The sequence below is a fragment of the Neurospora tetrasperma genome (genome assembly GCF_000213175.1).
Source record: "Neurospora tetrasperma FGSC 2508 unplaced genomic scaffold NEUTE1scaffold_1, whole genome shotgun sequence".
In the NCBI taxonomy this organism is placed as follows: Eukaryota; Fungi; Ascomycota; class Sordariomycetes; order Sordariales; family Sordariaceae; genus Neurospora; species Neurospora tetrasperma.
This window is the reverse complement of record NW_009799099.1, coordinates 1,434,030-1,446,464: the sequence shown is the minus strand read 5'-3', so window position 1 is coordinate 1,446,464 and position 12,435 is coordinate 1,434,030. Positions and strand designations below refer to the sequence as shown.

The 12,435-nt window shown below is 53.3% G+C and overlaps 5 protein-coding genes across 5 annotated transcripts; 3 read left to right on the top strand and 2 right to left on the bottom strand.

Moving 5' to 3' along the window:
* Window positions 1–2,391: 2,391 nt before the first annotated feature.
* Window positions 2,392–5,468, top strand: NEUTE1DRAFT_119635 (uncharacterized protein; the record flags this gene model as incomplete). The annotated part of the gene is made up of 4 exons (XM_009849440.1): window positions 2,392–2,443; window positions 2,558–2,625; window positions 2,750–2,917; window positions 2,997–5,468. 4 exons carry the CDS (start codon window positions 2,392–2,394, stop codon window positions 5,196–5,198), a joined length of 2,490 nt encoding a protein of 829 aa, XP_009847742.1.
* Window positions 5,469–7,028: 1,560 nt separating this feature from the next.
* Window positions 7,029–8,036, top strand: NEUTE1DRAFT_127329 (uncharacterized protein; the record flags this gene model as incomplete). Its single annotated transcript, XM_009849439.1, has 1 exon — window positions 7,029–8,036. One exon carries the CDS (start codon window positions 7,136–7,138, stop codon window positions 7,997–7,999), a length of 864 nt encoding a protein of 287 aa, XP_009847741.1.
* A 290-nt stretch (window positions 8,037–8,326) lies between these two features.
* NEUTE1DRAFT_115737 (uncharacterized protein) lies at window positions 8,327–9,234 on the bottom strand (the record flags this gene model as incomplete). Its single annotated transcript, XM_009849438.1, has 3 exons — window positions 8,327–8,660; window positions 8,762–9,044; window positions 9,116–9,234. The coding sequence occupies 3 exons, from the start codon at window positions 9,140–9,142 to the stop codon at window positions 8,473–8,475; spliced, it is 498 nt and encodes a 165-aa protein (XP_009847740.1).
* A 1,188-nt stretch (window positions 9,235–10,422) lies between these two features.
* Window positions 10,423–10,662, bottom strand: NEUTE1DRAFT_115736 (uncharacterized protein; the record flags this gene model as incomplete). The annotated part of the gene is made up of 1 exon (XM_009849437.1): window positions 10,423–10,662. One exon carries the CDS (start codon window positions 10,648–10,650, stop codon window positions 10,486–10,488), a length of 165 nt encoding a protein of 54 aa, XP_009847739.1.
* Window positions 10,663–10,906: 244 nt separating this feature from the next.
* Window positions 10,907–12,387, top strand: NEUTE1DRAFT_119631 (uncharacterized protein; the record flags this gene model as incomplete). Its single annotated transcript, XM_009849436.1, has 2 exons — window positions 10,907–10,967; window positions 11,139–12,387. 2 exons carry the CDS (start codon window positions 10,907–10,909, stop codon window positions 12,278–12,280), a joined length of 1,203 nt encoding a protein of 400 aa, XP_009847738.1.
* Between the last annotated feature and the right edge of the window lie 48 nt (window positions 12,388–12,435).

Genomic DNA, 12,435 nt, shown 5'->3' with positions numbered 1-12,435 from the left:
GTAACCAAACAAAAGATACGTATCTTTTCCACCTGCATCTTGCAACTAAGCCAACCAAACCCAAGTACCTGCGATTTTCTTCACAACCGCTGCATCAGTCCCCGCACGGGCCAATATAAAACGGACTGAAGAAAAAAGCCCCCTTTCGGGCGCGCTGGATTTACTGGTGCTATCAGTTTCTCAATGCAGTGAATCATCGTGGGGTTATGACGAAAGCGTTGAAAGAAAAAGTGGTTTCAGGATAGCCAGCGACTTGGCGCCAAGAGACACTGCTTGGCTACCAGAACAGGGCGAAGTAGAAAAGTTACGTATCTTTACATAGAGGTAGCCCTAATGATCGATATCGTCCAAGCGTCTGTCTATCCGTAGGCTGTCCATGTGTTCCAATGCCAAAACATCAAACACCGGAAAACACCAAGTACCCAGAAATTCTGCATCAAGGGAGACAGGCTCCGCATGCACACTGCGCTGCACTGCGCACACAGGATCCGATTAGGTTGCAGTTTGTGTTTCGAATTGGAGCTCAGGCCCGGTCTCGTCCGAGCTATCATGCCGCGTGCTCGAATATGCAACACAAGAAAAAAAAATCAAAGTCAGCAACGGCGCACTTGCGCAGCAGACGGCGCAGAGTCGCAGATGCGGAGCGGGTTGGAGGCAGAGGGAAGACTCGCGTGACTTGCAGACTAGGCCGGCCTGCTGCAAAAGCCACCTGAAGAAAAAAGTCCAACTGCAAACCGCCCACCATTCATGCCCATGCTCATGCCCTGCCCCCCTTGTTCCCTTGCCGCTGCACATCGCACAATGCACAACAAACGGAGCCGCGTGCTCGGGGCGTCCAGGTTCGATTATGCCTCAAGATGCCTGTGGGGGCTTGATGCATTGCCCAGTCCCGTCGCTAGTGTGGTCTTGTCTCACCTCATCTGCTGCAGTGCGCGCCCGTTGCTCGAGACGCGCTTCGGTAGGCCCCCAGCTCGATGCTGACTGGCCATAAGCGCGGGACCTTTGAGAGTGTTGCCATGGGAAACCACAGAAATCCACCCCGGGCAGCATTCGTCGCATCGTCGCAGCATTCTCAGCGTTGCAGGCGTGTGAGGGCAGTGAGGCCAGTGTTTGGTTCTGTGTACACTCAGCTTGGACTGAACGGAAGCATGAAAGCCCCACCTACCCAATCGAGAAAACTTGGCCAAGTTGTTGGATACAATAAATAGTTGGCGATGTGACGTTTGTCGCATCGGCACTGCATTCCTTGCTAGGGCGACCAGGAGCGTATCCATCTGGATTCAAGGAGAAATTACGCATGGCCTCCCGCAACCGTGTACTGCGATTGGCTGAGTGTCTCGCACTGCCCTTAGCAGGCCTTTTCCAAGACTTGGAGACTTGCGCTACCAGCAGGTACACCCAATGATCCAGAGACACACGGAATGCAGGGCATAGCCTTTTCTCATCGCCATCCTTCGAGGTATGTAAACCACACACATCCCTCGCTCAGCCGCTCTGCGCAATTGCCCATTGTCGAACCAAACGGGAGCACGCAGGATGGAGACGAGGCAACACTTCCACCGCCAGATACAGTTATTGCGATAGCCGCAATACGAGAAGCGAACGGGGGTCGACGACCATCCGCGACTATCGCCAGCAGTAATCTCCGAGATCTGTGACAAGTGCCAGGTTACTTCAGCCCTGCGGTGCCCGACCTGCTACGGAAATGGCCCGTGCCCCCTCCCATTCGACAGCCGCTCGCACACCAGTGTACAAGTGACTAGCAGTCCCGGTCCTGGTTAGCCGAAAACCAAGATTTAGATTAAACATTGGGCGCCCGCTTCCGCTGGCCATTCAGCCCAGTTCAAGGTCCTGTGCTGAGCCCGCCTGCAGCAGCGCACACACGAGTTGGATGTTGACTTGCAGCTCCTCAAACAACTAGACCTAGCACCTTACTAGGGACTTGATATTGGGGGACTTATACATATGTAGCGAGCTGGCCCTTCGTCCTCCCTCACTCACCTGGCTCAACCTCGAAGCGGTTGTGTTCTGGGTACTCGTCAACAAGAAACATCAGACACCGTCTTTTTCTTCCCTTTTTTGTTTTCCCTTTATTTATTTGGACGGACCCCAGCCGACCGGGTTGCCCCCCTTTTCCGTCCACCCCACCATCCTTAATCTGCAGTCGATTTGCGGTCAGCGGCAGTTTCTAAGCGAAAAAAAGTACTCCACCACGACTCGCCCTGAACATCGCTGGACACGGACTGGACCACCACCAAAAGAGGTCACCTCCAACGGACCTACTTACTCCACCACCAGTGGTCGCCAGCGAGTGGTTGGGTAGGTAGTCGCGCGCACTTGACCTGCCGTCCATCGCGACTCGCGACAATCACCCTCCTGTAACTGAAAAAGATGGCCGACGAAGGAGTCGCCAACCACTACCAAGTGCTGGAAGAACTTGGCCGTAAGTCGCATCCCACTTCCACATCCAGCCACCGGAAGAGCTGTGGAGGAGGGGAAAAGTAAGTATAAAAAAATGAGAGGCTGACTTTTTGGTTTGGTGTTCCAACACCCACAGGAGGCAGTTTTGGCGTCGTTTACAAGGGAATTGACAAGACCACGGGCGAAACAGTGGCCATCAAGCATGTACGTTGTTGTCGCATTGGGCTGCATCGCATCGCATCGCATCACATCGCATTCCATGACAAGGAAGAACCAAGGAGACGTCCAGCCTCGACAGCAAACTAACTGAACTTTTGCGCCCCTTTAGATTGACCTCGAATCCAGCGAGGATGATATCCAGGAAATTCAACAAGAGATCTCGGTGCTCAGCACATGCGCCAGCTCTTACGTCACCCAATACAAGGCGAGCTTCTTGCGCGGCCACAAGCTATGGATCGTGATGGAATTTCTCGGGGGAGGTTCCTGTTTGGACCTCGTAAGTCTGGTCCCTTTGCTATTGCTGTCGCATACCATGTCTCTTTTCCCTGCTTGCTAAACAAGATTGTGTGCGCCAGCTCAAACCGGGAAACTTTGGCGAAGTACACATCGCCATCGTCTGCCGCGAACTCCTCCTCGGCCTCGATTACCTACACTCCGAAGGAAAGATCCATCGCGACATCAAAGCCGCCAATGTCCTGCTCTCGGAAGCCGGAAAGGTCAAGCTCGCTGATTTTGGCGTTGCAGCGCAGTTGACACATATGAAGTCTCAACGCAATACCTTTGTCGGCACCCCGTTCTGGATGGCCCCCGAGGTCATCCAGCAGGCTGGCTACGACTTCAAGGCCGACATCTGGTCGCTCGGTATCACTGCCATCGAACTGGCTGTCGGCGAGCCTCCATATGCGAATATCCACCCGATGAAGGTCCTTTTTCAGATTCCCAAAAACCCACCACCACGACTGGAGGGCAAGTTCAGCAGAGAGTTCAAGGACTTTGTCGCTCATTGTCTGATCAAAGACCCTGCCCAGCGCCCGACAGCTAGAGACCTGCTCAGGCATCGATTTATCCGCACAGCTGGAAGGGTCGAGGCGCTGCAGGAACTGATCGAGCGCAAGCAGATGTGGGACGCCAAGCAGGACCGCGTCAAGCTTCCCGTCTTTTACCAGGAAACCCTTCACACCATGAGCCCCAAGGACGATGATGACGAGTGGGTGTTTGATACGATCAAGTCGGTTGCGCTACCCAAGAACCTTTTGAACGTCAGCACTACTCCCACAAAATCCAGGGATCCATCAAGGGTCCGGGAGACTGAAGAAGGCATGCGAAGAATGGAAGTCAGAGATGGTCCCCTGCAGCCCTCTACCCCTCAGACGGTAAGGAAAGCAACAGTACGGCGACAGCCATCGGCCGCGGCCGCTCATCAGCAACGGCGACTTTCCACCTCGACTGGCTCACCACGCCCACCTGTCGCAGCAGCAAAGAGGCCCCTTCAGACGGATATGTCCTTCGGCAACTCGGGTTCGACTATGCGACTCTTTCGTCGTGTACCTTCCGAGCACGAGGGTCCGAAAATTCACCAGGAACAGCCCCAAGAGGTGGTCAATGACGAGAACCGACCTCCCTCCGCGATGCAGGCGCCTATCGAGCCCACTAGCAAGGAAGCGCTCCTCGGTCGTCGTCTTTATCACAAGGCCATTGAGCCTGCCCTCGACGAGCTTCATGCGCAAACCGGTCCCTCAACCAAGCGTGAGGCCCTGGCTAATCTGTCCGATGCCTTTGCCCACCTCGACTCGGTGGACCCTGAAGGAGCCTATCACCTTCTCAGACACCTCCTTTGCTCAATATCACAGGATAACAGGCTCAGTGCAGCACTACTGAACGCCAGCAAGATCTCGCCCGGTCAGCACCTTCACAGAAAATCTGTAGATGGCACACCGCAGAGCAAGAATCGCGACCTCAACCAACGGCCATCGACATCAGCCGGTGTCACTCAAAACCACAACATCCCACAGACTCCATCGCGCTCCCCACAGAAGCCGATGCTTTCTGCTAGTCCGACAAAACTGATGACCAGCCAGCTGAACACACCCTTGGCTAGCCCTAGACCAAGGCGGGAGAGTGTCGTAGCAGCGCCCATGTCCACACCGAAGCCCACCGCAGAAAGGACGAGTAGTAGTAGCAGCAGCAGCAGCAGCAGCAGCAGCAGGCCGTCTTCCGTAATGGCAGCAGCCCAAGGAACCCCTATTCAGCAAATACAGCAGCCTCAACTAATACAATCAACCCCCTCACCTCAAAAGAAGGAGCCCCAGCTCTTGCAGCAACATTCCGCCCCGTTACTTCAAAAAAAGGAAAACCCGCCGTCCCTTCAACAACAACTCTCGCACCCGGTCCTCCAGCAAGAAAAGCAGCGAAGAGAGGCCAGCTCGCAACAGCTTGCCCAGCAGCTACAACAGCAACAGCAGGCCCAGTTACAGCAAGCCGCCCACAGACGAAAGGAGTCTTCCAACTCGTCCTCTCATCAACTTCCACCACCCCAGCACCATCAACGAAGAGAGTCGTCGCAGTCGTCCCATGCCAGCAGCCGATCCCCCGAGAAGCAGGAGCGCGTAAGGGAGAGCAGCAGCAGAGAGCTGCGCGAGCGGGCGGCGCTCGAGGCAAAGTACCCGGGCCAGCCGGCGGTAGCGGGCATGGAGCACTGCAAGGCACTGTCGGATTTGCTGTATGCGAGGTGGACGGATGGATTGCAGCATCGGTGGGGACCTGTTGCGGGATCTTAGTGAGGCGATGAAGAGGCCTGGGTCGGGAAGTGAAGAGAAGGTGAAGAGGAGGTACAGAGGCAACCAAACTACCATTAAGAGTGCGAAAAGCCAAACACATGGCTTAAGATGAGGGGAAGAGCAGAGGAAAGAGGGAGAAGAGATGCCATTATTTTCTTGTTCGTGTCTTATTATTATTGTCTGAACTCTGTTTTTTTCCCTCGGTTGTGGTGGACGGATGGATTGCGAGCGTCATTCAGCATTTTATCATACATGTTTTTTTTTGCACCGCATTGGTAGGTGGCCAAGCATAAAAGGAAGAGAGACGAAGAGAAAAGGGAAAGGGCTTTTTTCTTTTCTTTCTCATCATATGTTCCTCTTGCGGCACGGCATATTCCTTTTTTTCATTCTACTTCACTTCTTTCTTGCTTATTACGCAACTGGCTGGAGCTTTGTTTTCTGTTCTGTTCAAGGGATACCAATTATCGTTTTACATCATTCGGGGTTCAAAAGGGAAGAATAGAGAGAGAGGAACCGGTTCTGGAACGTAGAACCTGAGGACGGTGGCTGCGGCGGCGGTTAGGTTAGATAGGGGGCGGTTGGTTGGCACGGTAGGATGGGTGATTTATTCGAGTTGGGTGACTGATCACCAACTTAAACTTCTACCATGGGCCGCCCCGATTGGCGAATCAGGGGAACAAAGAATCAAATAATACCAATCAACGAAAGGGATTTCGGGTTGTTGATACATTAATCTTTGCATCCTTCACTTGCATGGCAGTAATTCTAGTGTAGTCGATGGGTCAATATACATCCTGTATCGCCAAGTCGTATTCCTACGTCTCTTCGGCTCTGTTTTCTTCCTTAGCAAGGGGGTTGAGGATGCCTACAACCTGCCAAGTGACAAACAACAAAAAACTTGCAAATGGCAGTAGTGGGATTTCTGTCCGTCTCACGCAGTACGGGTTCGTGTCTCAGAACAACCGATTTCCCCCATGTGTTGCCATGGTGATCGATGCAGCAGCTGCATTTGTGGGTCCCGGGGATTGGAGCGGGTGCTGTACGTACTGCTACCCTCGGTCACCACCCATCGAAAGCCTCCGAGCCTTCGTATTGTATCTTTTGACAATCTTCGTCACTCAGTGTTGTTAAAGGAGGGTGAGTTGAGGTGAGTCAGCACTAATACCATAACTTCGGTTTCCGTTTTAGGAAGGTGTTGGTGGTTTCACATTTTTCCGGTTTGTATATTTAGTGAATTCCTTGAATCACCGACCACCTGGTTCCTTGCATGGATTCCTTGCAACAGATGCCGAAGTTGAACGATGTTTGTTCCGGTAGGTAATAGTGAGACATGATGAGGAAAAGTGTTTGGAGCTATTCCCAGTTTTTGGACGCAAGACATAGGCATATCTAAGACACCAAGGTGGAGAGGTGTTTTGATCGGGAACGTTCTGCTTTCTCTCTTCGCACATTTATTGGAGTTGAAGAACTGAATCGCCATGTGGACTCAAAACGGCCCTTGTTGCGTGCTTGCGTCATTACCACCCCGCAAAACTTTCCAGGGGGGGGGGGGGGGGGGCGGATTGAAACGACAGACCTTCTGGCCCAACATCGCCGAGCTCTCTAAACTGTCAGGTGCAAGTGGAAACTGTTCCGATTTTTGCATCACATAGGTAGGTACCTACATTTGCCGCTTGCCGCTTGCCGCTTGCCGCTTGCCGCTATCACCCCCTCATTCCATCCATTCAGTTTTCCCCCTCACTCCCCAAATCAAATTCTTTTTTCCCCTTCCTACCAACACCATAGTACATCCCTTCACATTGTCAACAACACGAACTTAAGGGTTAATACAGTGGCAAGGACCAACCAGAAACCAGTACTCTCACTCGAGAGAGCCAACATAACAAACCTTCAACCAACAACCCGTTCATCGAACCATCCGCCAAAAAAAAGAAACAATGGCCTCCCAACAAGCCCCTCCAACAGTGGAAACCTTCAACCTCACCTACAGCTTTCCCGACCGCTCCAATGGCGTCTCGGACATTACCCTTTCCCTCCCGCCTCGATCGCGCACGCTCTTGATTGGCGCCAACGGTGCCGGCAAAACCACCTTGCTTCGCCTGCTGGCCGGCAAGCGTCTCGCGCCCGCCAACACCATCAAAGTGTCGGGTGTTGACCCGTTCAAGGAAGGTCTGGAGGGCGTCACCTACTTGGGGTTGGAATGGGTCCTCAACGCGATTGTGCGCACGGACATTGGTGTCGTTGAGCTGCTGCGGTCAGTGGGCGGCGATGCTTATCCCGAGAGAAGGGACGAACTGGTGTCGGTGCTGGATATCGACACCAACTGGCGAATGCACGCCGTATCGGACGGAGAACGTCGCAGAGTGCAGCTGGCAATGGGCTTGATCCGGCCCTGGACGGTGCTGTTGCTCGACGAAATCACCGTCGACTTGGACGTCTGGTCCCGTGCGCAGTTTCTGGGGTGGCTGAGACGGGAGACGGAGACGAGGGAGTGCACGGTTGTGTACGCGACGCACATCCTGGACAACTTGGCCAGTTGGCCGACGCACCTGGTGCACATGCACTTGGGCACTGTGAAGGGGTGGGGGAAGGCGGAGGAGATGTTGAAGGAGGTCGAGGACGGAAAGAATGTGATAGAAGGCGTGACGGGAAATAGTAGGCTGGGAGAGCTGGTGTTGAGGTGGTTGAGGGATGATTTGAAGGAGAGAGGGCCGAGAAGTCAGCACCGGAGGGGGCCGGAGGGGTTGAGTTATAATAGCCCGGGCTTGGGGGGCTATGGGTTGGAGGCGAAGACGAATTAACAGGCTACGGATGGGCCTGGCTGCAACTGAGATGGGGGCAGTGACTGAAAGGCGGGGGAAGGGGAAGAGAGAGTTCAACATGGCTGAGGTTTTTTTTGTATCTTTCAGTTTTCTTTGTGTGCATGAGGAAAAGGGAGAGCTTTAACATGATACCCAGGCGGCATTTAACATGGCGTTTTCAACACATCATAGACGGGTATAGGTCAAGATACTTTCGAGGGAATCTATCTCACATGTACTGTACATGTCATCATCTGCTGTTATCTGGTTTCCCAATGTCCTGATGAATTCCCAGAGTAATACTTCCACGTCGCTTTTCAGTATTGTAAAGAGTAAACACATATCGTACAGTCTACGCATGAGATCCAAATCGTCTATCAAATGGTATCAGTACAAGTACAATGGCTTCATGAATCACTCATCTCCTCCACGCATAGCCGAAAGCTGCATCCGCATCCGCCGCTTCATTTCTTTCACTCCTTCTTCTCGGTCTGCTCCTCAGCAGCACCCTCCTCGCCCTTGACCAAAACATCCTTCTCTTCAAGAAGCTTGGCAAGCTCGCCGTTCTGGTGCATCGAGACAATGATATCACAACCGCCGACGAACTCCTTGTCGATGTAAAGCTGAGGAATGGTAGGCCAGTCGCTGTACTCCTTGATGCCTATATATGCATGATGATGCGCGGTGCACGCCCACTCGTCAGCGTTTCTGTCCTTGTTTACTTTTCCCATTTTACTTGTCCCAACTGGTTGTGTAACATACCCTGCCTCAACTCGGCATCCTCCAAAACGTTGAAAGCAGCAAACTTGTTGGGATCAACGCCCTGAAGACCCAGAACCTGGATGCTGGCGCGCGAGAAGCCGCACTGGGGGGTTTCTGGGGTGCCCTTCATAAAGAGGACGACGGGCGCGGAGGCGACGGCCTTGTCGATGGCCTGGCGGGTCGCATCGGACAGGAAGCGGTTCTGGTAGAAGAGGACGGGGCGGAAGGCGGAGGAGACGGCCTTGGGCGCAATGGCCGGCCGAGAGGCGGCGGCGAAGAGTTGCTGTTGTCAGGAGGAGGAGGATGTTAGTGTCGGTTACGACTTTGCCGGGTGACGGAATCTGCAGCGCTTACCCTCGAGAAAAGCGACCGGGTGAGCATTTTGAAAGGTTAGGCGCGGTACTGGCTACTAGAGAGTGACAAGGTGTTCGGCGCAAAGACAGACAAAAATTCACGGCAATGCGGACGGATGGCGATTGTCGGCGGCAGCGGCAGTGGAAGAAGCGTTATCACGACTTTTTAGCGGCGACTAAGTAACTGGAGCTTTCCAATGTACCCGACCTTGATGATGTAAAGCGCTTTCCGATAGCTCCTGAAAGAGGGTTAGGGTTGTGCTCTGCGATCTGTTTTGCACCTTTGGTCTTTGGATCATTTGTCAGCTTCGAGGTAGAGGAGGCATCTACATTTTCCACTCATCATCCAACATGCATATTCCCACAGCTCATTACAACGGCATCGTTGTTTCCAATGCGCTCTCAAGACTTTGACGATTGAAAGTCAGAATTAGAAACACTCAGGGAGTCTGGCACATCCACCCATCCACCCGGAGTTGAACCATCTAGACCCATGGCGTCTGATACACTTCCCATGACCTTCCCGGTACATGGTATTTCATGCTGATTGTTTGTTAGATCTTCTGGTGTCAAGAGTCAATAATCAACCTGCCATGTATTGTCGCTTGTCGAGGCTGTCTTGCGTATGTTGTATTGACATCGTGGGTTCGGTACTGCCATGTACTGAAGCTCTTGCATCATGTGTTGCTTACTTGGTACCAATCGCATCTTCGACTGCTGCAACATGGCTTTCCCAGATCTGCTCCTGTCATCCAATGCCTCGGGATTTGTCACTTTGGCGCTTCAGGTACAAAAGTTGAGAGTCCATCTCCTCCTCTTGTCTTTACCCCGCATACCAAGCCCTTCTCTCTCCACTTGCCAAGCTCCCCAGTTCCCCCACAGGGCGGGCCGCGATCAGCCGCTAAACGGGAGTGCGTTCACGGTGCAAATTGGTGACAGCACACCCTCACACACCCCTCCCTCACAGGCCTGGGGCAACGTGAGCAGGAGAAGGGACGGAGCTTCAGTAGTCAGTCACCTCACCGCATTCGTGTCACTGCGATAATGTTGCTCCCAAATCCACTTTGTCATATGGTCGTTTTCGAGTTTCGATTGCTGTTCAGCTCTTGTGCTCAAGGTTCCAAGATGAGTGAGATCTCTGGATTCAGAAACAAGAAAGGATATCTGATGATGTTTATCGCATAGCACGATAGTCTTAGCTGTCGAATAGCCCTGAAGAGCCGTAACCTTATGAGGACTCTCAGCGGGAACTGAAAAAATCACACTTAGTGTCTTTGTCGGATATCCCAATTGCATGGTCTTGCAAACAGTCAAAAACAAACCAGAAAGAGTCAAAACAATACTGCACCATCTCCATCCCCGATCATCCTATTACCCCACACCTCCAACGTAGCATGATCCGAGTTCCCCATACGCCAAAGTCCCGAATACCGGTCTCATAAGTGGTCGGATACCTCTTTCTCCCCTTCTCGTTTCATCCTTTCTAGTCGACCTTGCTGTTGCTGCTGCTGCTGCTGCTGCTGCAGATACTACCATCGGTCACATTGACCCCTGAGCTCCTTCGCCATTTACTGGGTGTCTCTTTTTCCAACCGACCCGCGCCATTCGCAAACAGAATAATAATCGGGGAATTGGAAACTTGAACCGGCTGGGTGGATAGAGTGTTTGTGCGTGGATCGGTCCGTTGCCGTGTAACCGTTTCGTATTCCCAAGGCACGATTACTGGCCGAAGTTATTCGAGGGGTGCCTTCGAGAACATTCAAAGATTGGAAGGACCAGGAAACAAATCAATATGGTTGGCCAACCGCCTCTTACCGGCCTCAAGGTCCTGGAGTTTGCCGGTCTAGCTCCAGGTCAGCCCTCCATCTTCTCACTTTCCTCCGACTTACACACACAGAGGCTTTCGGCCGAAACCCGGCCAATCTTGAGGTCTCACTTACACTTCACTTACACTTCACTTTCACTTGAAAAAAAAAAAAAAAGAAAAAAAAAAGTCACAAAACTAATTCCCCGCTTGGGAACAGGTCCCTTTGCCGGGCTCCTCCTCGCTGACGCTGGCGCCTCCGTCCTGCGCATCGACCGCGCCGTCTCCGGCCCCGTCGCCCGCCAAGTTCCCGACCAACTAACCCGTCACAAATCCTCCTTGGTGGTCGACCTCAAGTCCCCCTCCGGAATCGCCCTCGTCAAATCCCTCGCCGCCGTATCGGACGTCCTCATCGATCCTTACCGCCCCGGCGTCCTGGAGAAGCTCGGGCTGGGTCCCTCTGTCTTGTGCAGCGACGAATGCAACCCCCGCCTGATCTACGCCCGCCTGACGGGCTTCCGGCGAGACGGCCGGTTCGCCACCATGGCCGGGCACGATATCAATTACCTGGCTGTGAGCGGGGTGTTGAGTCTGCTGGGGAGGAAGGGCGAGAAGCCGACGCCGCCCATCAACATTCTGGGAGACTTTGCCGGCGGTGGAGCGGTTTTGTTCCAGGGCATCCTGCTTGCGCTGGCCGCGAGGGAGAGGACGGGCAAGGGACAGGTGGTGGAGGCGAATATCGTCGACGGAGCGAGTTACTTGGCTACTTTTAACCGGTTTGCGCTCAAAACGGCCGTGGGAAACGCGCCGAGGGGGGAGAACCTGCTGGATACGGGCTGCCCTTACTATGATACGTACGAGACTGCGGATGGGAAGTACATGGCTGTCGGGGCATTGGAGCCGCAGTTTTTCAAGGAGTTGGTTAAAGGGTTGGGGTTAGAGGGGCAAAGATGGGAGGAGAGGAGGGGGGAGAAGGAGAATTGGCCCGAGTTGAGGAGGGTGTTGGAGCACAAGTTTAAGACCAAAACGAGGAGGGAGTGGGAGGATATCTTTGACGGGACTGATGCGTGCTGCACGGCGGTGTTTGAGTATGGCGAGATGGAAAGGGAGAGGGAGCGGTTGGAGGGCGATCAGAGACCCGTGGTTACGCTTAGGGAGACGCCCTGCTTGGCGCTGAGGAGCGATGCGAAGGAGGCTAGCCATGGGCAAGGGCCGGGCGTCAAGGGGGAAGCGTATGTAGGCATTCCCTTGAAACCTGGAAAGGGAGGCGAATCTGTCGTGGAGCGGTGGCTTGGTTGGAAGAAGGGCAAGGAGTTTGATGTGTTGAATGGGAGCGCTGTCGCTATCAAGTCCAAACTGTAACGGATGTTGGGTCTCTTTGATGTTATTTCTTGATGGACAGATCATTCTGTGTGGAACTTTCAAAGGTTGCATGCATCAACATGTACAATACCTTTTTTTCTCTCCTCGTTACCATCTTCCTTTCTGTTGAGTTGCAACCACGTTTCGGAATCCTA